A 25,159-nucleotide genomic window follows, 5' to 3' on the forward strand; every position below is an offset into this window, starting at 1 on the left:
AACAAGGCCAAGTGCAAGGTCCTGCACCTGGGTCGGGGCAAGCCCCGGTATCAATACAGGCTGGGGAATGAAGGGATTGAGAGCAGCCTGGCTGAGAAGGACTTGGGGGTACTGGTGGATGAAACACTGGATACGAGCCAACAATGTGCGCTCGGAGCCCAGAAGGCCAATCATATCCTGGGCTGCATCAAAAGAAGTGTGGCCAGCAGGTCGAGGGAGGTGATTCTGCCCCTCTACTCTGCCCTGGTGACTCTGCCCACCCTAAGCGGCTGGGAAACTTAAAGCAACTTGCTTACTCTCAGCCTTGCTGAGTCCTGCCCACAAGCACCTCAGCTACAGAAACATGCACTGATGAGGATTAAGCGGGGAGCTAAATATCTTTCAAAGTAATTGCCCTAAGGGTGTGTGAATAGCATGAGCTTTTGACTGGACAGGGGAGGAAAAACCATATTTCATGAGTCGAGGCTTAAATAGGTTCACAAACTATAATCATTCATTCAATGGCTTTAAACTAAAGGGGAGTAGATTTAGACTAGATATAAGATAGAGATTTTTTACGCTGAGGGTGGTGAAACACTGGCACAGGTTGCCCAGAGAGGTGGTGGATGCCCCATCCCTGGAAACATTCCAGGTCAGGCTGGACGGGGCTCTGAGCAACCTGATCTAGCTGAAGATGTCCCTGCTCATTGCAGTGGGTTGGACTAGATGACGTTTAGAGGTGCCTTCCAACCCAAACTATTCTATGATTCTATGATTTGTTGGAACTTGTTTACATATACTTACAGAGTATGGCATACAATATATATGCACAGACTTTTTCTTAACTCTTTAAGCCAAATTTTAAAACAACAACAAAACCCCAAACCCAAACCAACTCCTAATAATGTATGTTTAAATTCCTAAATAGCCGTCTGCTTTGCTAAGCATCCTTCAGCATGTCACTGATTACATGAAAGACAGTTGTATACATACCATTTTTATAAATCAGGGTTCTGCTTTAAGAATGAAGAAATGGCTTTACGAACATAATATTTAGGATGCATTTTTTGGAGAATGTATCTTGAGGAACTAAGTTTAATGCAAAAAAAGTAACAGAAATGTCACAGACAAGAATTGTGTCTAATGAAGGCAGGATTCCCATCATAGCTTTAATTTTTTTTTTTTCTGCTAAAAAACTAGATGTGTTATAATTGTTTTGTTCTGCAAAGATTTAAAATTAGTCACCTCCATCCGATCAGCCAAAGATCAATCATTTCATGTGTGTCTCTGAAAGATGCATTACAGCTAAGGAAACAGCGTAAGAAGTACATTCAGGAAAACCCTATACCATCTGACCACATCTGGTTGGGTTTTGTTCCTTTTTGCATTCTTTCTTTTAGATGAGCATCAAACACCACGTTTATGTGAGTGCCCACGTGTTCGTGCACATGTGCACACACACATATCGGTAACTGAGGCCATTAACTTACATAGATCAAACAGAGAAAGAGATCTCGCTGGACTTTTACAGCATAATGACATCACATGATGTTTTGCAAAATTAAGTATAGAAGCTTTCAGCAGAAGAAGTTTCAATTGTAAAAGCAGGGAGTTTAAACAACAACGTCTTTGCCAATACCTGCCTACACTGGGCCACTTCCTCGATCGCCTGAGAACACATCAGCTTGCACGAGGGAGTATGTCAGGGTGAAGACTCGCAGCTACCACAGCTAAAACAATTTCACAACAGCAATCACATGGACCTACTTGTAACTGCACACACGGCTCTGTTCTAATGTTCTGATAAATGCAGACAGCGGGCAACTTTCACAAACATTTGAATTCTTAATGGACACTGTTGCTTACTCTTTTGCAAAGTCAGCAGGAGGGTTTGCACATTTCTAAACAAAATAACAATTTTAATGGAAAATACTGTTTCACAAGTCAAGAACTGCAGTTGGAACTATAGCATTTACTCCCTCCCTGAAGAATAATTTCTCTTTTCTGAATTTGGTTGTGTGTTCACCTACATCCATACAGTTACACAACACTGCTTTCCCAGAGGCTACCAAGAATTTGCTAGATGGAAGCTAAGCACTGAATAAATGATGATAGAGAAGGTAAAATGAATGTCACAAAGATGTACATACTGCCTGGACAACACAACTCCTACATGATCAAATATTCTAACTCAGTATGGAAAAGAAAACAAAAAGTGAATGTAAGACTAATTATTCTGTGGCCTGATGGAGACAGTTAAAAAAAAAAAAAAAGGATTGGGTTAGATTAATCATAAGTAATTAGGCCAACAGTAAGAGCTCATTCTTTCATTAGCTCCTGGTTTGGCAGACCAAATCGATTCATTCCTCAACCCTGCAGGATCCTAATAAGATTTATCTAAAAATGGAGCCATGCTTCTTTAGTTATCTATACCGTGAAGACACTCAGAAATCAATTGTTGTGGCCATAAGTGGACACTTCCTTTTTCTCCCAGGAAACATAAAAGCAACAGATTAAGATATGTTCAAGCATGACATACCAGACAAATATCTGAACGAACAACGTGGATGGGAGCTCACACGCTGATGCAGAGGTTGAATCTTAATGGTTAGGAACGCAGTCCAAGGTGAAGGAAACCTGTTTCCCACAAAGCAAATACATCTAGACTGCGAAAGAAAATCTGCATTTACAAATCCCTCCTGATTATACCTGACATGCACAGCAGAAAGGGGCATAGGAAGCAATGCCTTGAATTCTCCTGTACACAGTGTCTTCAGCTTCTAGGCAGCTCTTCTTCCTACCTTGCATTTTCTGTTCCTTTTGTATGCCTCCCAGATGTAAATTTAATTTTTGGTTTTATGTTGATTATCGCAGAATCTATACACAGCATTTATAGTAAGTACCATTGTAGGATTTTCAGAGGGTTATGAACGAAGCTACCATCTAATTCTTGAAAAACTATTTTGAAGAGAAAAAGAAAGTACTACAAAACCTGACACTTTCTTTATATTTGAATGCAAAATTGCTTGCTTTAAAAAAAAGCTTAAAATTGCACTCATGGAAGCAGTTGTAAAAGATTGTCTTTGGCTAATAGTAACATTTGATAGTATATTTAAAAAGAAATAAACTCTTCTTATACGAAGCATAAAATATTTGCATATAAACTACCTTTTTTACATTTTTCTTTTACTACAGGAGAATTATACAGAAAAAATGTATGCAACTGATTTGGTATCTGTGTCACTTGATACTCAAATGCAGTTTATATCCTACACACTTTTTAAGATATTGTAAAAATTATTTTTTTCATTATAACTCAATGGTTCTTTCCTTTTTTATGCAAAAGTTAGGTTTTTACATCAAATTAAGATAGAGATAAAACATCAGCCATAATAAATAAATAAACAAATAATTATGAAGAATCATAATGCAGGTCATATGACAACATTCAATAATAAATAAAAGTGAATAAGCCTTTGAAACATAGGTCTTGTGCTGAAAAAGACTGTGCTGAAAAGATTCAAAATGCAGAAGAGCCCCTGATATGTAAGAAGAAATACTGTAATTTAAGACTCTGTCCACTATTTTTTCTGTTCAGATAGCATTCTGCAAATCATAAACTCATATGAGAATAATAATAGGGAGCTGTGAAATGGATAGATAGGAGAATAAATGTGGGATGGAAAGGATTTAAAACAAAGGAGGAAGTCACGGCAGAGATGTGAGGTTTGCAGAATGGCAACAGCGAGGAAGAGGAAGAAGCACCAGTGGGTGTGACGGGAAAATGATGTGAGACATGAGAATGCGGTCTTCTTTGAGCCTGAGGCTTTGTCCTGCTGGAACACGGTTACTTTGCAAATGAGATGTACCTTAAAGCTGGCATGACGAGACAGAGAAAAGAGATGAGGGGAAAGGAAAAGGGAAAGGAAAAGAGAAAGGGAAAAAAACGGTACTATAACAGCTAGCTTTTCTGAAGCGGAAATAGTCATGTGTACTGCACATACCTAGTAAAATAATTTACTTCCTACTATTGCTCTACAATGCTCTCTTGATTTAAGTTTATTTAATCTTTGTCAGTGAGATGTAGGCTCAACTCTTGATGACATTGCAAATATAAAAATAAGCAACAATAGATCACACATGCACTTCCTCCACTAGAAGCCAACATTAAACCCAGCAAACACGCCGCATACAGCCCCAACTCTACAAATGAAACTAATATATTCACAGCAGCATCTATATTTTAAAATGTTACTCAGGAAAATTATTTGGCTTAACAAAACAGAAGCATGAAAATACAGGGAGTTATATACACTACAAGCATTAAATGCCCCTTAAGCTAAATATTCAAGAAAAATGATACTGTGTATATACACGCTGCATTTGAAATCAGTTTTACTCTAGATAAACATCACTGGTGCCCCACTGAATTATGGGCATTGTTAGTGTTTATTCATTACTCCTCTACCACATGGATTAAAGGAAAAAAAGAAATAACCTATCAGAACTATGTCCTATTTGCATTAAGACACAGTTTTTTGTAGCTGGCTTTGAGATTTAGAACCATTTCATAATTTGCATAGTTTACTATTTTAAGAAAATATTAGAAAAAAATTTCTAAAGAATCTTTTTTGTTTGTGTGGTGTGTTCTGATGAGAATTTCCGAGATAAATATTCAAATTTAATTACCACGTCTACTTATTTCTCTCCCATCTTCCAGTTCCAGATTCATAGGGTAAAGGTCACAGCCTCTAAATGCCATCACATCCAGCTCCAACCACTTAGTGCTCCACTGCTGTGCTTCTGAATACGATGCTCTGAGTGTGCCTTGCAAAGTGGTTCCACTTGACGGAGCCAGCTGAGCAGCTGCGGGTCGAGCAGTGACTTGCAGCCTCGGATGGTCTCTGCCCGCTCTCCGGAATGAGCCTTAGAGTCGGCACAGAGCCCAGGAGGGGCACAGTGGCAGAGCTAGGAGCAGGGTACTCAACCTCTTTGCAGCCGGAGATGGAAAGGAAGACAGCAGTGAACATCAGAGTTTTGAAGATGTTCCACCTGTCCTATCAAACTAGGAGGAGTAGTAATGTTTACTAAACTAAACCTGGTAGATGAGTAATGAGTAACTCCAAGATGATTAATCCTGAAATTCTGGCTGTCAGGTGTCCTACGCTTACTGGCATGTATTTTTCTTAAAAGGTTATTGAGACATATTGTGTTCCAGAAGGGTATTCATTCACATTTCACATGAAGGCAAGCCTAAATCTGAATAGTTATGTTTTAAATTCTCTTTAAGAAAACAACCTTCCAAATTATCAGTAAGAAAAATTCCCAGAATATTTCCTCTCAGATAAGAGCCTTTCAGGATTACCATTTATTAATGTTCTAGCACAGCAGGGTTTGCAGTAGTGTGCCAAATACAATATACTGAAATCTGTGGGCTTGCTTTAGGTTATTAGGAATGGATTATCTCTCTAGCTTGTATCAATCACTGCAACACCACCATCTCAACTGGAGGAGGAGAGCAGAGCAGACATTATTTTCAAGTCTTGTTTCAGCAGTGTTCAGAGACATAGGAGCTGTAATCCTTGATCTGAAATGATCTCTGTTTCTTAGAAGTCTATTGACCACAGCTAGCCAAACCTGGACACAGAGTTCACTGCAATCTGGGAGTCATGTAAAACCTTCTCTGAATAAACTAGTAATTTAAGAGGACACAAGAGGTATTAGGGTTGAGAAAGGAGGACACGCTGTTAAAATATATGTGGTTTGGCTGTGTTTAAGTATTACTAATGTGTTCAGTAAAGGGAGAAAATAAAACAGCAGCTAGAGTACATACCTTGTGAATCCTATCTCTTACAAGGCTTTCTAAGAAAAGTGGAGATGTGAAGGTATTCAGAAGATGAAATCATCACAACTGTGTTAAACTGGTCATTTTTCAGGAAAACCTCAATGTTCTCTATCTACTGTGAAAATTTCAATAGAAAGAAAACTTCTGAAAATAATCCTCACCCATGCTTCCTTTTGAATTGAATGTTGGAGCGTGTCCAGAGAAGGGCAACGAGGCTGGGGAGGGGGCTGGAGAACAAGTCTTATGAGGAGCGGCTGAGGGAGCTGGGGTTGTTTAGCCTGGAGAAAAGGAGGCTCAGGGGAGACCTCATCGCTCTCTACAACTACCTGAAAGGAGGCTGTAGCGAGGTGGGTGTTGGCGTCTTCTCCCAAGTAACTGGCGAAAGGACGAGAGGAAATGGCCTCAAGTTGCACCAGGGGAGGTTTAGATTGGATGTGAGGAAAAATTTCTGTACTGAAAGAGTGGTTAAACATTGGAACAGGCTGCCCAGGGAAGTGGTTGAGTCCCCATCCCTGGAAGTATTTAAAAGACGTGTAGATGAGGTGCTTAGGGACATGGTTTAGTGGGCATGGTGGTGTTGGGTTGACGGTTGGACTCGATGACCTTGGAGGTCTCTTCCAACCTTAATGATTCTATGATTCTATGAATGTTGCTATTTGGGCAACATAAAGCTGAGAGAGACAACTATTCTGAAAAAAACCAATAAATATGATATTATTGATACAAATGGAAAAGATACAGCAGAGCCTATGTGCACTTTCTAGCTAGCTGGAGAGGAATCTGTTTCACCTTCCTGCTAGAAACATTTCTGTGCAGCCAGCCTTGAAGACAAGAAAAAGGGCTGCTATATTCTTTTTGTCCTTGCACCCAATTAGAAAAATATTTTTTTTTAAAAAGAGAAGCCCTTACCTCCCCTCTTTTCCTTAAATGAGACCATTGCAAAGATTTGCATACAAAAGCACTTGAGTATTTGTACTGCAGTACATCTGGCAATTATCTTACAAGAGAAAGCATTCATTTTAGCCAATTGCCACAGGCTTGGCATTACTGAGAGAAGTAGAAAGCATTTGAATGTACAGAAGAAAAGGGATATTCCAGCTTTCTACCAGCTACCTTGAACATACTTCACGTTTAATTTCACCCTGTTGCCACAGGCACTGTGTTGTTATGACAGCTGATCTGCCATTGAATAGCTGTAAAGGAAAATCAACAAAGGATCGCTTCAGCGATTTTCAGTGCAATTTATTGGAGCTTGTATCTTGTGGCTGCTGCCGCCTGTCGGGGTAATGACACATGATGGGTGATTAAAGTGCAAGTCCCTAAATCAAAGCTGTGCCAGTGGTCTGAAGAGGCAGAAAACAGCATTCAGACCCTGTTCATTTCTCATAGTGGGAGGACCTCATTAGGAAAAAATGGGCTGTTTTACTAACAAGAGAAAGTACTTGTGTCTAAGAAGAATTTTCATGTTTCCAAGATTTACCGTAGCTTTCTTACAGCATCTTTTAGACTGTGCATTTAATGAAAATAAATAAGTAATTAAAACAGATAGAGTGTTTCAATCCATCACCACTGACTTGGAATTTAAACTGAGCTGTACTGTAGTTCATTCACATCCTCATATTTAAGACATTTTTTGCCTTTGTTTGCCAATAAATAGGTGGTGAGAGAGAGAGCTACCTGTCATGGGGGTAAGGGCAAAGGTAGGCAAGGGCAGCTCGCCAGCTCATGAAAAAGGATACTTTGGGATACAAGAGTAGTTTCAGTTCACTGAAATTTTTTTCGGTTTTCTTTCCCTTTACCTTACTTTTTCATTCTGAGGAGATATGCAAGTAACCCACTAGAGATTTTTACCAATTTTTGCCAAATTTGTCCATTGGACAAAAATGCACTCTACCTGAGATAACCGCAAAATAAGTACAAAGAAGGAAATAAATGAAAAAAACCTCTGTTTAAAGATGACAGAATGTCAGGAGAACAGTAAAACAGAGTACACAATCAGACCAGGGGACTTTGTTTTGTTTTGTCACAGAAAACACTATTTACAGACCATGGGACTGTGAAAAATGGAGCAAGGACAGATTAAGAAATGTCAAAATAACTGGGCTCAGGTGAATTTGACATAGTGTGATTGCTTTTCTTCCTATAAGCATTTTTTGAAGGTGTTAGAGGTGGTGATTTTTATCTTCCTTTACAACATAGGATGGATAATCTATCTTTGCAAATGCAGAACAGGCAATGCCACCCTTACTGACGTCTTGTGGGATATATGCATTTTTAATGAGAAATTGGACATAAACAAAAGGATAGCATCTATGTAAAAATGCTATTCTTTTCATACACAAGGAAAAGTAACAATTGGACAGATCTCGACATTCATATATTATCAATAAGCAATTATTTTCCTAAAAACTAAAATGAGCATTTAGAGGCACCCTGGTGAGCAGAGCACAGCAAGTTCTCCATCACAGCTTGCTGGCTTTACTGCAGGTGTTGCAGCAAAGCAAACTTGTTTGACTGGCCACATGGGAAGTGTGCCTTTACCCTGCCCAGATAAAGTTTCACAGGGGAAGTCAGGCATAGACTTCTATCCATTTTAATAAACAAATGCTGCAGTGCTTCAGCCATACAGTAGAACAACTTTTAGCTAGCAGTGGAGGAAACAGCTTCACTAGATTAGAATCCCTTTTCATAAGCATCTTTTGGGCTTGTTTGTGTTTATAACTACCATTATCTTTTATTTCTTTTGCAGTAGTAGCTAGTTATGTGATCGGGGCCTCTTTGTTCCATGAGTTGTCTGAAGATGGAGACAAACAGATCTTGCCTGGAAGAGGTCACGGTCAACGTGGACGAGAGGCACTAAAGGAGGCAGAGGCAGCAGAGGCACAGGGTGGTGAATTACCACAGCCAAGACCTAGAGTAGCTACAGGAACAGGGCACTAAACTTACTTTTACACTGTGACCATGCTCCCTTTCCCAAACAGCCTCTTTTTCTGTTATTCCACCAGCTCTTGTCATAGATAACATTTTAGAAGGTTTTTTAAAAAATGTTTAAGTGGTGAAACTTAACATTAAAAGTATTAGCTGGGATTAGTCTGTTCCTGCTGGAAGGAGGTGTGGGTCTGACTGACAGCTTTAGGTTTATGTATTAAACACATATAATGCAAATAGCTAAGAAGCATATTTGAGAGGAAAATGAATGAAGCAATTCTGTTTTCTTGGCAGATAGGATTTGCTAGAAGTGTTTTGGTGATCAGATTAAAACTTCTCAGTCTCCACACTGACATGAAAATAAGTGATGGATTTAGGAAGGGGCAGAGCTAACCTAACTGCCTCCAACAGATTATTTACATAGGAACATACATACCTTAATGAAAGGTTGCTTTTCAGGAGGGAATTTTTTCACAATACTGTTCTATCATGTTATATATAGCCCCTAAAGTGGGATTAGGAAGTGTGACGTTTATTCAGATGAAGGCAGGCAGGCAGTCCATTTTAAGCAGACACCTCTTCCCTTGTGACTCCCAGGCAACCTTTAAATAATTTCAGTTCTTCCCTTCATGTAAAAGGCTCATTATCTTTTATAGAAATTCTTTAGAAGTCTTCTCATCCTAAGCACCAGGAGTCATTTCTCAAGACAGCACTAGATTCCTAATTCCAGATCTCTCTCATAATTTTCTAATATTGTATGTTGTGGTGAATAAGGAATTTGAGAACTACTTATCCTTGGTTCAGAAGAAGAAAAAAAAATCACTGATCATGATTTTTATGTCTATTTCGTGAAAAGAAAGGGAGAAGGATAATAGCTGCTAAGTGAAGATTCTCTGCTTTCATGGCTGCCATTCTAGCCCTGTGGTTCCTGATGCATCGAGTCTGGCAGCTTTTTCTTTTCACATTTCTGTTAGCATTCATGAAGCCTCTTTCTTTTCCTCTCCTCTTTTTTCTTTTCACTCCCTCCTCATACAATCTCCCTTCAACCAAGAAGTTGGACCAGCTTCTCTGATGTGAAGGTGTCATGCAACAAACTCTGAGGCACAAAATAAATGTGTATCTGGAATTACTACCATTTCCTTCTTAGCATTAAGAGTCTTGTTAAGCAATCCATGTTGGTTTATAGCTTGAGCTGGCTTTTCACTAAGAAAAAGTCTGTCAATTTTAGAGGTAGCAAGTCATGGAAGTATACTAGGTCAATGTTTATTCTGTCCACTCCTGAACTACCAAAACAAAAATTTGTCTACCTTCTTTTGACATCAAAGGTCAATAGCTTTTCTGTTTATATACAGGTAACACTGGAAATTCTGGAAGAGGAAAGCATCCAGTCTCATTTAAGAGATTTGTCACAGATCTATGAAAGGCAAAACTTTATCCAGCAATGTTACTAACAGAGTAGGTGGAAACTTTTATCAAACATGGAGGAGAAGAATCACCTGTGCATAAGAGGGTTTTTTTTTAAGTTCGCAGTGATGTTACCAATGGTTAGCATCTGTATACATGAGGTATCTGTGATACAAGGGACAGTTAAGAAGTGAAGGGGGAGGCTGTAAAGGGACTGTCTTTCTTTCTGAGCGGCAGTCTAGTTTCACGATCAGTGACTAAATCCATCTAAGCCACTCTACTTTTTTATCAGGTGATTTCAGCTACTGCTCACAGACAACCACATATAGAATGAAGGAAGGTGGGAAGTTCTCCTGGTTTTGGCTGGGATAGAGTTAATTTTCTTCCTAGTAGCTGGTACAGCGCTGTGTTTTGGATGTAGGAGGAGAACAATGTTGATAACACACCCATGTTTTAGTTGTTGCTGAGCAGTGCTTACACTAGTCAAGGACTTTCCAGCTTCCCATGCTCTGCCGACTGAGAAGGCTGCAGGTGCACAAGAAGCCGGGAGGGGGCACAGCCAGGACAGCTGACCCAAACTGGCCCCAGGGACATTCCATACCATGTGACATCATACTCAGTACACAAACTGGGGAAAGCTGGCCGGGGGGGCCGCTGCTCGGGGACTGGCTGGGCATCGGTCGGCGGGTGGTGAGCAATTGCATCGTGCATCCCTTGCTTTGTATATTATTTTATTATTGTTATTATTACAATTTTATTTCAATTATTAAACTGTTTCTACCTCAGCCCACAAGTTTTCTCACTTTTACCCTTCCAATTCTCTCCCCAGTCCCACTGGGAGGGGGAGAGTGAGCGAGAAGCTGTGCAGTGCTCAGTTGTCAGCTGAGGTTAAACCATGACAGAAGCTAATTTGTCACAAGGAAGCCACAACAAGATTTATTGATACTAATCTTTGTTTATGTTTTGGAAGGCTGTTTCTTACCAACTTTGTCACCCAGAAACAACTGCCTGGGCCAGGTCTCACCTTCTGCCTCTGAGTAAAGAGGGAATTTAGGGTGACCTTGTGGAGCAGGATCAACTAATTAAGAACACTGTGAATTTCATGAAGGAAGCTCAAGGTTTTTATCTAGTAGTAGAGCTATACCTGAGGACTAGGGTCGGGAAACAGGCTTGTGGGGGAGAGGGAAAAGGAGCCAGAATAACCACAGAGAAAAAGAAAATGGCGAATGACAAGATACTGTACCAGAGAGAATAAAGGCAGGTCCAGACACTCACTTTGGAGTCACTCCACCTGACCACGTGCAAATATTATATGTGCCATAACCACACCACCAGAACAGGCGATCCAGCTATACCTGAAGTCCACAATGGCACACTTCCCTAAAGCAACTTGTCCTTAATGTGTGCTTGATTAAAGCTAAAGCTGTGCCTCTTCTATGCACACACCAACACGCTAACAGCGTTTGCTCTAACAGCCGTGCGGGGAGCAGTACGTGTGTTAGTGTGGATGTGTGAGGGTGTACAGATGTGCTTGCCTGCTATCTCAGAGCTGGAGGGGTTTTCATTAGATTCAAACAGCAACTGACTCTCCAGGGAAGCCCCTGCTCTTACTTGATAAGGGATGCTCTTTTATCACACATGAAACTGCATGTAGTGATCAGACAGGCAGTGTGCATACCTGCCAACAAGAGGAAAGCTGTTTTTCTGTAGCATATTACAGCAGTGCGTTGCTACTACAGTTGAAGATTGGCCCCAAAATGACCAGTTACGGAAACCACAGAAGCTGGAACTTCTACTGATCCACAGGAAAAGCATTCAATTAAGATACTTGCTTGAGAGGTTGAGATATCATGTTATTTTTCAGAAGATGAAGCCACTTTGGTAAATTAGAGTGGAAAGGACATCTGAGGTACTGGGGCTTGCAAAACTAACAAAGTTGACACTCTTCCTTTCAAAGAACTTAGTTATTCATTCTCTGACGTTACAACAAACAAACAACACCTAAACATTTCCTTTCAGAAACAAGAAATCTTTTTACTTTCTAGGGCAAACCTTTTTCAAGCTAATTGACATCTCAGAACTTCAAAGCACTCAGTCAATCTTCAAAAATCCTACAAATATGAAAGTGCATGGTTTGATGACCTCCTTCAATACTGGTCTAATAGGTCATCCAGGAACATTTGGCATGCTGAAGTGTCAATAGTCTCTTTCTTCTCTAGTGAAAAATTATATTATCTCTACAGCTTTTTTTTCATATTTCCTCTATATTCTCAGCTATGTTCATGTTTGAAGGAGTTATAGTTAACATACACCTAAAAACTGGATTGCTTTTGTCTCTTGTGCCTAGAAAGTACAGATAGATTGAGGTTGTGTACGCACTCCAGATTCAACAGAATTAGATGCATTTTCTGAAAGTTATCTGCCAGTGGCTAAGTCAAAATGACTACTTTGGCTGTATCTGTATCTTATAGTACATCAGAGCATCTTGTGGTATCTATTGTAATTGTACCTATAGTATCTATCCAAGGTATCTTGAGAATTGATTAAGGGACTTTTAAATCCATATTTTCTTCAACTTCTGAGATTTATAACAGTTCCTGTGGGTATTTCTCCTTTGTTATTGTATTTTTGTCCTTGACCAAAGAATTTTCTTACTTCTCCTTCATTACTCAGCTGTAGCTCACAGACGTGACACAAATTTTTGAAATGAGATGTTAATCCTTTTCATCTTTAAGTCCCCTTTTCTCCCTCTACTAAACAATGTTTATTATTAACCATACTAACTTCCAGGTGCTACCACATGCAGCTGAACACCAACATCAAATTAAAACCAACAAAACCAACCTCTCCCCTCCCTCCCCACCTCCCCTCCCTCCAAACTAAGGATGCTGTAGACAAGCCTTTTCCACTCAGTGGTAACATCTGGATCACAGAGAAGTGTTTTAGTTCTTACTTTTAACAGTGAGGTACATGGACTTGCTGACGTCTGCTCCCACATCATTGCTGACCTTGCAGAGGTAGTATCCACTGTCTTCTTCCAGCACATGTTTAATCAGCAAGGAGCCATTTGTGAGAAGCTGGATACGACCATTCAATGCAATTGGCTGGAACTGAGGAACCCCGGCACCTAAAGCAGGACCCCCGTGGAAATAGGTTAGTTAGGAAGGAAAGCATCTCAGTTTTTTTAAAATAAGGCAGAAACTATAGCTTCCTGATCTTAGATGCTCAATTCAATTAAAATACAAATGGCTTCTGACATCATCAGAACAAATGGAATTTTTTTTGCCAAAACTGAATTAATTAAATGGAAAGAAGAAAGACCTTTGGAATGTAACAGTAGCAATAATTTGCCCGTGTTAATGGTGAAGGGGCAAAAGGAGCATGAAGCAGGAGTGGAAGAACCAGAAAGGGGGAGAGAGAAAATGAAGGAGATTTTCAGACTGCTCATGGATAAAAAGGCACATTTGTTGTACATTTAGAGGCTGATAAATTATTGACAATTACAGCTAAGCACTTATACAAGTATGCATCCCTAATGCATACACCAAATGAATTTCTTATGACTAAGAAACATGTCTGTTGTAGTAAACATGGCAGACTCAAGGGACCTCTAGGACCTTGTTTATGAAACTCTGGGTAACGTGGAAAACCACATCAGTGACTGTGTTGCTTGTTTCCTCCTACAGCTGACTGACTGATGACACATAAAATCTCTGTTCTGCCATGTTCGTAGTCAGTATTTATTCAGACTGTTAAAAAAAAATACAAAGAAAGAAAGAAACAAAAATCTCAGACCACTAATCGGGCATGAAGTGCCATGTTTAGTGGCACTGTAAAAATGAAAGGTCCATAAAAAGACAGGAAGCCAAAGATTTCTGTGTCAACTTTGGTTTTAAGAAAGAACCTACTTTTCCTTGAAAATAAGATCCTGGGTGATTTAGAGAATAGGGACAGGATACTGTCATACTGTCAGCATGCCCGCTACAAGTTCAGGTTTCTCCAGCATTAGGGACTCTCTAAGTGTATATTAAGATATGGTTCTTGTAACAAAGGGGTTTACAACCTACTTTGGCAACAAAAGATGGGATTTTTCAGGGAAATCTTCTTAAGGTCGTCTTCTTCAATGGGATTCTCTCATACCACTTTCTGTACACAAAACTAATATCTGTTGGCATTAATTACTATACGCAGTTGGCTGAGTCAGCCGAGGAGGAAATACGATGAATAAATACTATGGGGAATGGTTTAGTATAAAATAGCAAGCTATAACAACCTATGAATACAACATCTAGAATATTAAAAAGACCAGACATGCATACTAAAAATCCTTCTAGTCCTAGAAGAGTTTGCTTTGGGGACTTACAGTTACACTGAAGGTCTGGTAGCCGATCCTGTGAACTTAGAAATGTTAAAGGGATAATGTTTTCACAAAAATCAGTTGCCATTGTTGATTTTTCAACTATTTTAAACACATGCATATCCCACTTCCCCCTTTATCTATTTTTTTTTCTTTAATAAGCCATTTTTCCTGTCATTTAGTTGGAAGGCACATTTATGCTTCACTAACTCTACCTGTCTGCAATAGATTGCCCAAGTAGACAGATGCAAGCACTCACTTCTTATATTTCTTCACATGAAAAATTCTGGGAACAATTTGGTGTTCACAGAAAGGAAAGGGATGATATTCCTGAGGATAGCTACAACTGGGCAAAATTTTGCATAACAGTTTGCAAAAGCTTCTTACTCTTCACACGCACTGTTACTGCTATTACAGCCAAAGTCCTTCCCGAGCAGTGACAGCAGCTTATCACACACAACTACATGGATGAATCTGCAAGAGGACTACATGCTCATGAACCACAGAATCACAAACTGGTTGAGGTTGGAAGGGACCTCTGAAGGTCATGTGGTCCAACCCTTTGGCTCGAGCAGGGCCACCTAAAGCTGGTTGCCCAGAACCATGTCCAGATGGTTTTTTAATATCTCCAGGGATGAGACTCCACAGCTGCTCTGGGCAACCTGTACCAGTGCTCAGTCACCCTCACAGTAAAAAACTGTTTTGTTATACTCAGATGGAGCCTCCTGTGTTTCAGTGTGTGCCCATTGCCTCTTTAAGTCTGAAGGACTTAAAACAACAGATTGTCGCTGATTATGGGGTGTCTGTATTGATCACTGTCGTTATTCTTTAGAGACAGCAAGTCCATTTCCATTACCTGTCTATCCTGATGTATAAAAAAATGAACCTTCTTTTTCCATTTTTCACTGACATGAAAAGACAATGACAGTAACTTGCCTGCAAGTGTACAGATGCCCTTTTTACTCGTGGTACCTTCAGATGAGCTATGAGCTGACTGCTTACTCCTGCTGGCCTCACCTCAGTAATTATTTCAGAATTTGGCACAAATCTTGCTCACAAACCAATTACATAATATATCTCTTTAAAGGAAGATGTAGCATATATCCTATAGACCTGTACAGCGCCTTAGTTAGACCAGGTATTGAAATTGCAGTCATCCATTAACAAAATACAGGCTTTTGTAAAAATATTGTCCTTTTCACCTAGAGTTATTTTAGCCAAAAAATGAAACTGCAGTTTGGTGGCTTTGCCTACATCACATATCTACTAAATCTTTCTTTTGACTTAAAAACTTCAGAGCTATTAATGGAAAACCTTAAAAACAGTCACTTGATGGTAGAGTGTAACTAAAATCAAACCACTATCCCTTTCTCCTTTATTAAGATGGGCTGCTTATCAATTCACAGTTAATTACAACTCAGCTAGGTTGGCTTGGCCTCCTCTTTCAGCACGCAAACACAACAAAACAGAATTACTTCTTTATGTCCTATATTCATAATTAAAAACTCATACACCATTGAGATTAATGGCATTTGGATTCTTGCCAGAAACCAGAATTTATCAATAGAAGCAAAAAATAGTCTTTAATATGAACATTTATCTTCCCCCACCCTTTTACGTTAAATATAATTTGGACTTAGATCCTAAAGAAACCAAAAATGACATGAAGCATTACATAAGGATTTCTTCTCAACAGCACCTAGTTTTGCTTTTTAAAGAGTTAATTCATGTAGATTGGATACAGAGTTTGGAGAGTTTGTTTTCTTGCTAAAACCAACCAGAAGACAACTGGCCAGAAGATGCAATCCAGCAGGCAACACAATTTAATTAAAATTTCCTATGGTTACTGAGGGTCAAGTGGGGCCAGTTTTAATGCTCTGTTACATGAGAAGAAAATGTTAAAGCATTATGTAAAGCGCATACTGAATTACTGCTTATGCTAATGCTACCTGACCTTTCTTCTTTGCTGAAAAGATATGATTGGCCATGTTACCATGGATTTTGAAGGGGGGAAAAAATCAGCCAAATGCTGCTGGTGAACCTTCTTCTGAGGTCATTTCAACTAAAGCAGTATCTCTTTTCTCTCAGCCATCCATTTCATCACTCACCTGCTGAGGCCATAGCTAACACAGGCACACATTCACAGCTCCAGGATGTCTCTAAGGCAGACCAAAAGTCCATCTAGCTCAGCCTTGTGTCTATGACAATGGCCAGCACTATGCATTTAGGGAAATGACAGAAGAACAGTATAAACGTGGCTGATACTTCCCTTATTGCACCCTGCTGGCCTCTGACAATATGAACATTAAACCAGTAACTTACAGGTGAGTAAGGTGTTCTTAAACCAGAATTAATCTGTCCCCAGCGATCACAGGAGGACTCCTACCTTTTGAGTACTTCCAGACAATGGTAGGAACAGGATAACCCTCTGCAGAGCAGTTGAGAATTACAGCTTTCCCATAGATCCCATCCTGGTCGCTGGGCTGAACCACAAACCTAGGGGGCACTGTGGGAGGAAGCAAAAGCAGCCATGAGAATTTGTGCAACTTCTCAGGTAGCTCAAAATGGCAGACCAGTCAAAAAAGGAGGCATAACATTTCATAGCTGAAAGCAAAAATTAAAACCAGCTTTTTGACAATCCAGTGACAGAGTAAAGTTGGTTTTACATGATTATTCATTTTCTGTGCACAATCTCAATATATTTCTTGCCAGGCACAACAAAAGCACTGGTCTTGATAGAATACAAAAATAAGTTAATAAAAATCTCTCCATAGGAGAGGTTATAAAATAGAGTAACAGATAAATCAAAATGTCATGGTCAGAAAAGAAATGCTTTCTAACAAAGGGAGAGGTTTGACAGGTGTCTAAGAACCACTGAAGTTTTCTGTGTTTGTTTTTTATAATAGTGAACTAGTAAACTTTAGAAAAAGAACTAAATTATGTAACATAAATAACCTTAAAAAATAACAGCTTTTAATACCAATCAAATCACTTCATATTAAAATGAGGGTGTTTGAACTATAAATTCTGATAGGACTTTTCTTTCCAAACAGCCATAAAAAGGTTCAACACAATTTGCTTGCACTAAGTTGAAGAGGAAAAATCTTACTGGAATAGATGGATGTACATCTATGTATACATATTATTACACTTATTCTAAGGAAGCGTAAAACCACTGCAATGAGTCTTCCAGACATAGGCAAGTACATATATATTTATACATAAATAAAATGAGATGCTCATCTCAAGAAAAAGCTCTACCTGTTCCAAATACAGATACACGGTGAAGAAAATAACTTGTGACAATGCTAGACCTACAGTTTATCATGAAGGCCCAATACTGAATGTCAGTGTCTCAATAAAACCTGCAGACTTGACAAAAGCTTGAAAGAAAAGCTGAAAACTGTGAAGAATGGTGAAAGAGCCACAAAAGTTATTGAAAATTAAAGGTGCTTAATGGTAGTATTAAAGTCAAAGTCACAGATTTTCATTGACCGCCTGTTCTTTGGTTCAGAGCATATAGAAGTAAGTACCTGAGAAAAAAAGTAAATTATTTGTGCCCTTATCCCACATGTTATTGTTTTTGTCATTTCTTACAGTGCTACAGAGAAAATGTAGTAAGGTGATTGAGCCTGTGACAGATTTTTTTTCCTCTCAAACTGAGTACAGCAACACAATGAGATCTAATGCAGTAAAGGAGAAATCCTAATAGCTGTTTGCTTTCCTCACCCCACCGCAGCGTATGCACATGGGGACACACACACAACCTCATGGGTTCAGAGCTCCGCAGGTCCAGCCAGTGCTGAGATTGTTTGAAGGTTGGGGGAGGCAGAACAGAGGGCCCAGCCATCCCTCCGCGCTCTGACCCGACCCATCTTCCCAACCCCCCATCAGGCCCCACCACCTGCCTCTCCAGAAGTGCCAGAAATTAAGGAAGAAAGTATGGGAGAGGGCAATAGCATGAGGAAATGTAAGGCAGCACAGAAAAGGATCATCAGTACAGTGACTATTTGCACTGGGACCTGAAACAGCTCATAGCTCATAACAGCCATGAATACAGTACTACTTACACATCAGAAAAACTGTACCACAGAAACACAGCAGGAGCACCGGTGATATAATATACTACTTTAAAGTTTTTTCAGTACATACACTTTCATAGTTTATGCAAATAGCACTTCCCATTGTACCAGAAAGTCCTAAGTTTTCCTTAATGAGAAGCTTGAGCTGCCAGTGTTGGTATGGACAGGACTGCTAAATGTTGGAAGTATCTAGAGATACTCTCTGCAGGTGCAGAGAATCCACCTCACAGAAGCTTGAGCATTCGTCCCTGTGCCTCCGTAATCTGGACTCCTCTCCAGGTTTCTCTTTCCACCTTCATAGCTACAACTGTTTTTTAAAAGATGAGAACAATCTTCTGGAGAGCAAACAATCCCTTTAACTGGACCTCTTGCTCATTGAATACTATAGCTATAATGGAAAGGTGTTTATTGCCTAAATATGTACAAAGAAGCTCCACTTCTGTTTGAAACATGACTAGAAGAAAGAGAAGGAACTAACAGCAATAGAGGCAAGAGACATCTTTGTACTAGGATATGTATTTACTGCTGTCAGACATTTCAGCCTTCCAAATGGCTGCCACACTGACAAACATAAATCATATGTTATGTTAATTCGTGATAGGTAAGCATCAAACACGAAATCCTGGCAACAGCAGCCCTGGGCAATCACCCACCCTGTTCTAATTATCTACTCACAGAAGACATTTGCTTCAGTAGCTCTTTTCTCACTGTTCTGTGTTCATTTTATCACCAAACACAAAAGGATTGCCAAGTACTTATTTTCCAAAACAGGTGAAAAGTACAATTAGTCGCACAAATAGGTTTGATTTTATACAACTCAGCACGGTGGCATCAGCTTGTTTCACCTCGGTAACTGTAAGTAAATTTGTATTCACAGCTTCTGAAAAATCAGTTACAAGCTGCTTATCCATAAAGAGGGTAGACCAAAAAAAAAAAAAAAAAAAACCAAAACAAAAACACCTCAGTTGTATCAGTCTTACAGGCGAATGATTACAAATGATGCAATGGAGTGACTGATAATTACTGGCCTCCTCTACCACTGAGATGTGTGAAGAGTATAATGTCTTTTAAAATCTCTCTTACAATGCAAAATTTTTGTAACTTCTTTGTTTTATTTCCCTTCTCTTTGAAAAATATTTTCTTTATATTCTTTACTTGCTATGGATGACACTGGCAAGAAGTGCTAATTTTTCAGGAAATAATTTATTATATTAAATGCGTAGGCATATGCAGAAAGTTCTGGAAAAGTTAAGCAAGATTGCCTAGAATGGAATAAAGGCAATCAGCCTTTAAAATACTATGTTGTAAATGTTGTTTGAGCATTTCTGTGGAAATGTATCCTTCCACATCTTTAATGAACTCATGTAGATATTCTTGATGTGTTGTGCCTTTAACGCTGACAAGCTCTGAACAGGGCTTTTTATCGTATTGATTTCACTGTATTTTGGGTATATATATAAAACATAAGTTTTTGCTCAGATATTCTTGGTATTCTCATTTTTAATCATTACTTTTAATACAGAATGATACCAGAACAGTAACTGTGGAAATTAAATTTTGCCATATAAGCTCCGGAAACAGGTGTATGATTAGCAATCGTACAGTTTCCTTGTACTGCTCCATAAAAAAAGCATGTTTCAACCTTACTTGGCAAAAACTCTGCCCACACCCAGTAATAGAAACAATTCAGTAAAGCTTTGGCCTTCCTTTAGGACTACTTATAAAAATGCCAACTGCTGCTCTGATTTTGAAGAGATGAACCCTTGACACTTAGTCTTAAGATTGCTAACAGAAATCAGAAAAGATGCTACAGCAAAAAAAAAATTACTCATTCAATGACCTTTCAATTGTTTCTGTATTGCTGTCTAGGTAAAACCGCAGGATTTTTCCTCTTATAGAAATTATTAAAAAGTAAACAGAAGAGACCTTTACATTTTTCTTCCCCATTGATAGTTTGCTTGTCAATTTTATTTCAAATGACTAACTTGTTCAGTGCTATGTGCTACCATGTTTTGGAAGACAATGCAGTTAAATACTTGATCTAGATTTTGATACTTAGCTTTAGATTATAAAGCTATATTCACTTTTTCATTATCTTTCAGGAATTCATTAGCCCTTAAAGAAAATATGCTTAGTAAGAATTTAACCAAGTTAATTTGTCTGATATGCTTAAGTAGAGTTAATGGAGAAAGAAAGCAGTTAGTTCTCCTCTCTCTCTAGTTGTAAAGGTGTGGGCCTCCTCTGCCCCTTTAGAAGTGAAACACTCTGAAATAGCTCACGAATATGACTGAACAGTTCTACTTTTATTATCACCCTTGTTTCAGCAGCACAGTCCCTTGAGCCCGTAAAGGAGGACATTTAAAATTGCTTTAACAGTGAGTTTCTGTTAGGCGCTCTCATTTAATGCAGCCCACGGATCTGTGATGAGAAATGAGCTATTGAATTGTTTAGTGTAAGAGCAATAAGTTGACAGATGCAAACTATTTAATGGCTGAACTCAAAGGACCTAAAAAAGGTGTTTTCAGTCAATATTATGACTAGCAGTCTCAGGCTCTCACAAAGGGAAAACAAAGGATGAGAGCAATCAGAATAGGATGTTGAAGATAACATGAATGTCATAGTGCCATTTTAAGAGAAGGAAAATGCTTTTATTATCTCCTTGTGTGAAACAGTCCTGATAAGATGATGAAATATGAGTTGGTACTCTAAGAAGATACTGCTTACCAGTGTCATTGCTGCTCGCAATGATGGACTTCACAAGCTACTAACTAAAATAGATTTATGAATGCATGCTAACATTCCCCGATTTAATTTTGCTTTATGTAAATCCAAGAATCCTTTCTGACTGTACTTTATGCCAGGGACCAGATGACAAACTCGCACACTCCTTCCTGGACTTCAAATCTATGCAAGTGCTTCTGGCTCCCAAGTACAGCAATTAGTACGTCACATTGGAGAGCAATTCTGAAGGCTCCTGACATGAGCTCCTCCGGTGGGCTACTGGAGTGAGTTAAGAAATAATCTATGACATTGGCCCAGAATACAATGTTTCATTTTCACATGGAATATTTGTACTTTACATTTAGATCATACTGTCAAAATGATGGAAGAAATTTAATCAGCCAAAGCAACCATTGATGTATTAATGAATGAGATCATTAAACACTGTACTTTAGCAAAGATGAACAGTTTTTAAATTTGGTCATTGGACCTAAGGGGTCGATTTAGCTGGTTTAGTGAAACCATTTGCTATGCAGTTCAAGAAAAAAGATTTACTTTTACAAAATGACACAGTGCCTGGTGGTTTGTGTTGATCAGGTTTGTCTAATGAGAACAGTACATAGGAAGTGACTCATTCAAGAGTAATCTTCAATACCAGCAAAGATAGTAAATGAGTTTTGATGCCAGCTGCAACCATAAATCTTCTCCCCCTGCTTTTCAATCACAAACTGCATTTGCTGCATCACACCAGCACTACCACCAAACCTCAGAAAGCAGACAGATACTCACTTCCTATCTGGAAGATTCAAGGCTCAGGGACTCCTCATTGGGTGCCTAACTATCTAATGATATTCAACATTCCTGGCAAGCACAAAATGAAAACACATTTACACTTAATGCACTAAATGCATTAAGGGGGGTTATTAGGTATTTAAAGACCTTATCTCAATTTTAACTTATGATGTGTTCACTAACAGGAATTTTAGAATCATGATTTATGCCCCTACTACTAACTTTGAATTCTCTTTTCTGGCAGTATCTGAAAAATTTTGAATTCATAATACATTTGTAAGTTTTTTCTTTTTGGTTACCGATTAAAATCTTTTTCACTGCTTTTTATTTCATTATTACTTCATTCCCATTTTAGGAAACCCTACAGAAATGAATAACACATGATAAAAGTGTATATAGATTTTTAATCACTCTTTAGAAGACAGCCCTAATGGGTAAAGCCTTAATTAATTCTGTATGATGATATAAGTAGTTGACAGAGAAGATATTTTCCTAATTTCTATGGATGGCTTTCATGACAGGATCCTATTCTTTCAGTTTTCTTAATAGCATGCATAGCAAACCAAGAGTGCGACAAGAAATAGAATAATCAAAATAATGCTTTACTAGTTTTTGAGAAACCCCTCTAGCTGGCAAATTTTTGACGTATTTCCAGAGGAACTGCAGGCCAGGATCTGGCAGAGCACAAGATTTTGAGAAGGAAAGTCCTGTTTTCACTCACTTGGACTGCCTACCTGCAGTCCCTAGATGCAGTGAAGATGGTAGGCTTCTCCCAGTGGCTAATTAATGAGCTTTTAAAAGATATTCCATAAACATTAGAACTAATCAAGCTGGCTTTTCTGTGGATTTGTATCTTGTGGTTGAGTACAGACTCCAGTTGGAACATTGCTTGTGTTTGCGGAAGGGTTCGCCTGAGTAGATCCTCTGGTGTCTAGTGTTACACTAATTAAAGGTGTTTCTAATCAATCACCTCTTTTTGTTAAGTTTTTAGGCTTTCAGCTACACTGGAGGCATTTTCCCCTCTTTCGATTTGTCTGAAATGGGCTAATAAATTGTGGAGAGAAGTACTGACAGATCTATGTCCAGAGCATGTGGCTCTGTCTCATTTCCAGGTCCTCACGAAGAAACCCATGGCAGAGAGAACTGAGATTGACCTAAGATCTTCTGACCCAGGGCTGCACAGCTGCTCAAAAGCTTTCTCTTCTCACTTTCTTTCTTTCAGCAGGTGCCTTCCATCTCCTATGTGATACTCTGCAAAGAAGCTCTGTGGAAGCCGGTCATCTTCCTCTGATATTTAAGGCAGGGAAAATCCAGCCTTGCTGGCTAGGTATTTTTAGGACTCCTTAATGCCACTTGGTTGCTTTTATAGAGCACAAAATAATGGGAACAGCAGTGAAGATTTACCATAAGGTGCCCACAGATTTTAAGAGACCAGTGCTTGTTTTTCTTTTGCTATTTAATACTCCTGGCAAAATGATAGTACAGCTTAGATATGAAAAATAATATTTGTAGGAAGAATACAGGAAATTTATTTAGCAGACTTAAAACTTAACAGAAAAATATGAATGCTAAAAAAATAGCAGATACATGTGATCTGACAGAGAAAATATTGAGGGAAAAAATCTCAAGTTATAAAGCCAAAGAATTTATGTGGCTGTATGGATTCTGCAGAAGTTTGTGTACTCACTAGTAGTTCAAATGCAGCAACAAGCAGTTGTCCTGTGTTTCTTCATTCATCTTAGGAATGGATTGGATTTAAATTCTACTTCTAAGTCTACCCATGTACTGTAAAATTATATGGACTCCCACTTACTTTGGAAACATAATAGCCTTCATTGTTTTTAAGTCTACTTTTAAAATGAATACAAGGACAGTATAGATTAGGAAAAAGGAACTTTGTGGGGAACAGTCATATTTCCCTTTACTTTCGTCTCCCATTCACTGTCTACTCTTATATCAAAACGCGCACACACTTCACATAAATAAGATATTCCCAGAACAAATCCCCTGACATTTAGGAAAGCCAACATTTAAGTTTAAAGCACACTGTGGAGAAACCATCACACAATGTGGATTAGAAACAAGAAGAGTTTAAGCGTTGTTTCTTCTCCCTTTATTTGGAGAAAAACTGCTTAGTTGATTTAGAAAATATTACGTTTCAGTTATATGGCACCTATGAGCAAAAAGATAAGGAGGGATCAGAAAGCCTGAAGAAGAAACAGACAGCAGGAAAGCAAGTCTTTACTTAAACGTGTATAGGTCAGGTTGGACGCAGATGAGTAGTGACCAACGGTGACCCTCTGATGGCTGTCTGTCTTCTGACCTATGTGGAATGAGACAGTTGAAGCAGTTCAATATGAGAGAAAGAGGTCAGTCCAGGGTTTTTGCAGAAAATTCAGGTCAAACATCATATTATATTTTCCCCTTTCCCTCTGAGTGAGAACTATTATCCCAGATACATACGCAAAACTGATTAAGACATTACCATTTAAATTAATACAGAGAGAGAAGAGAGGAGAGGAGAGAGGCTTAAAGGAGGCTGCTGCAGAACACTAGCTGGGCAGAAAGATAAGCAAGTAGCCCTCATAACCTCCTAAAAAGTTGCAGGATTAAGACTCCAGAGGCTCCAAGCCTCTGAGTAAAACACAGTGAAAAGCTACCCTCTAGCATGCCCATGGATTTATAAGGATGCCAACAGCTGCCATCCCACCTCTCGGGCAGAGCCCTCATCAGGAGGTGCAATTGGAGCAGCAGCACACAAGGGGAAAATGGAGGTGTTTGTGTCAGTGTCATGAAAGGGGTAAGAGAGCAGGTTCCTCAGAACCCCTCCCCTGGACAAGGAGGGAAAACGAATTAATGCCAAACAAGGCGGAAAGAGGCAGTCGTGTCCAGGGAACAGAGGTCAGGCCAGCCAGGGGCTTGCCAGAATAGAAATTGCCCACCAACGGTAGGAGGCAGGGACACTGCAGTCCAGGCAAAGCAGGGAGAGCAGGGATGCCATTAGGGGAAGGCAGGGCTTGCCTGGATCAGAGCAGAAAGCCCTACACGTGG

At 39.2% G+C, this 25,159-nt stretch overlaps 1 protein-coding gene across 1 annotated transcript in view; it reads right to left on the minus strand.

Moving 5' to 3' along the window:
- The window catches only part of DSCAM (Down syndrome cell adhesion molecule), a 413,163-nt gene that overhangs the window by 145,449 nt on the left and 242,555 nt on the right, over positions 1 to 25,159 (minus strand). Inside the window, 2 exon segments of the mRNA XM_009328037.1 lie at positions 13,110 to 13,283; positions 16,900 to 17,019. Coding sequence (XP_009326312.1) covers positions 13,110 to 13,283; positions 16,900 to 17,019 — 294 coding nt within the window.

This window comes from Pygoscelis adeliae, unplaced genomic scaffold (genome assembly GCF_000699105.1).
Source record: "Pygoscelis adeliae isolate BGI_AS28 unplaced genomic scaffold, ASM69910v1 Scaffold154, whole genome shotgun sequence".
In the NCBI taxonomy this organism is placed as follows: domain Eukaryota; kingdom Metazoa; phylum Chordata; class Aves; order Sphenisciformes; family Spheniscidae; genus Pygoscelis; species Pygoscelis adeliae.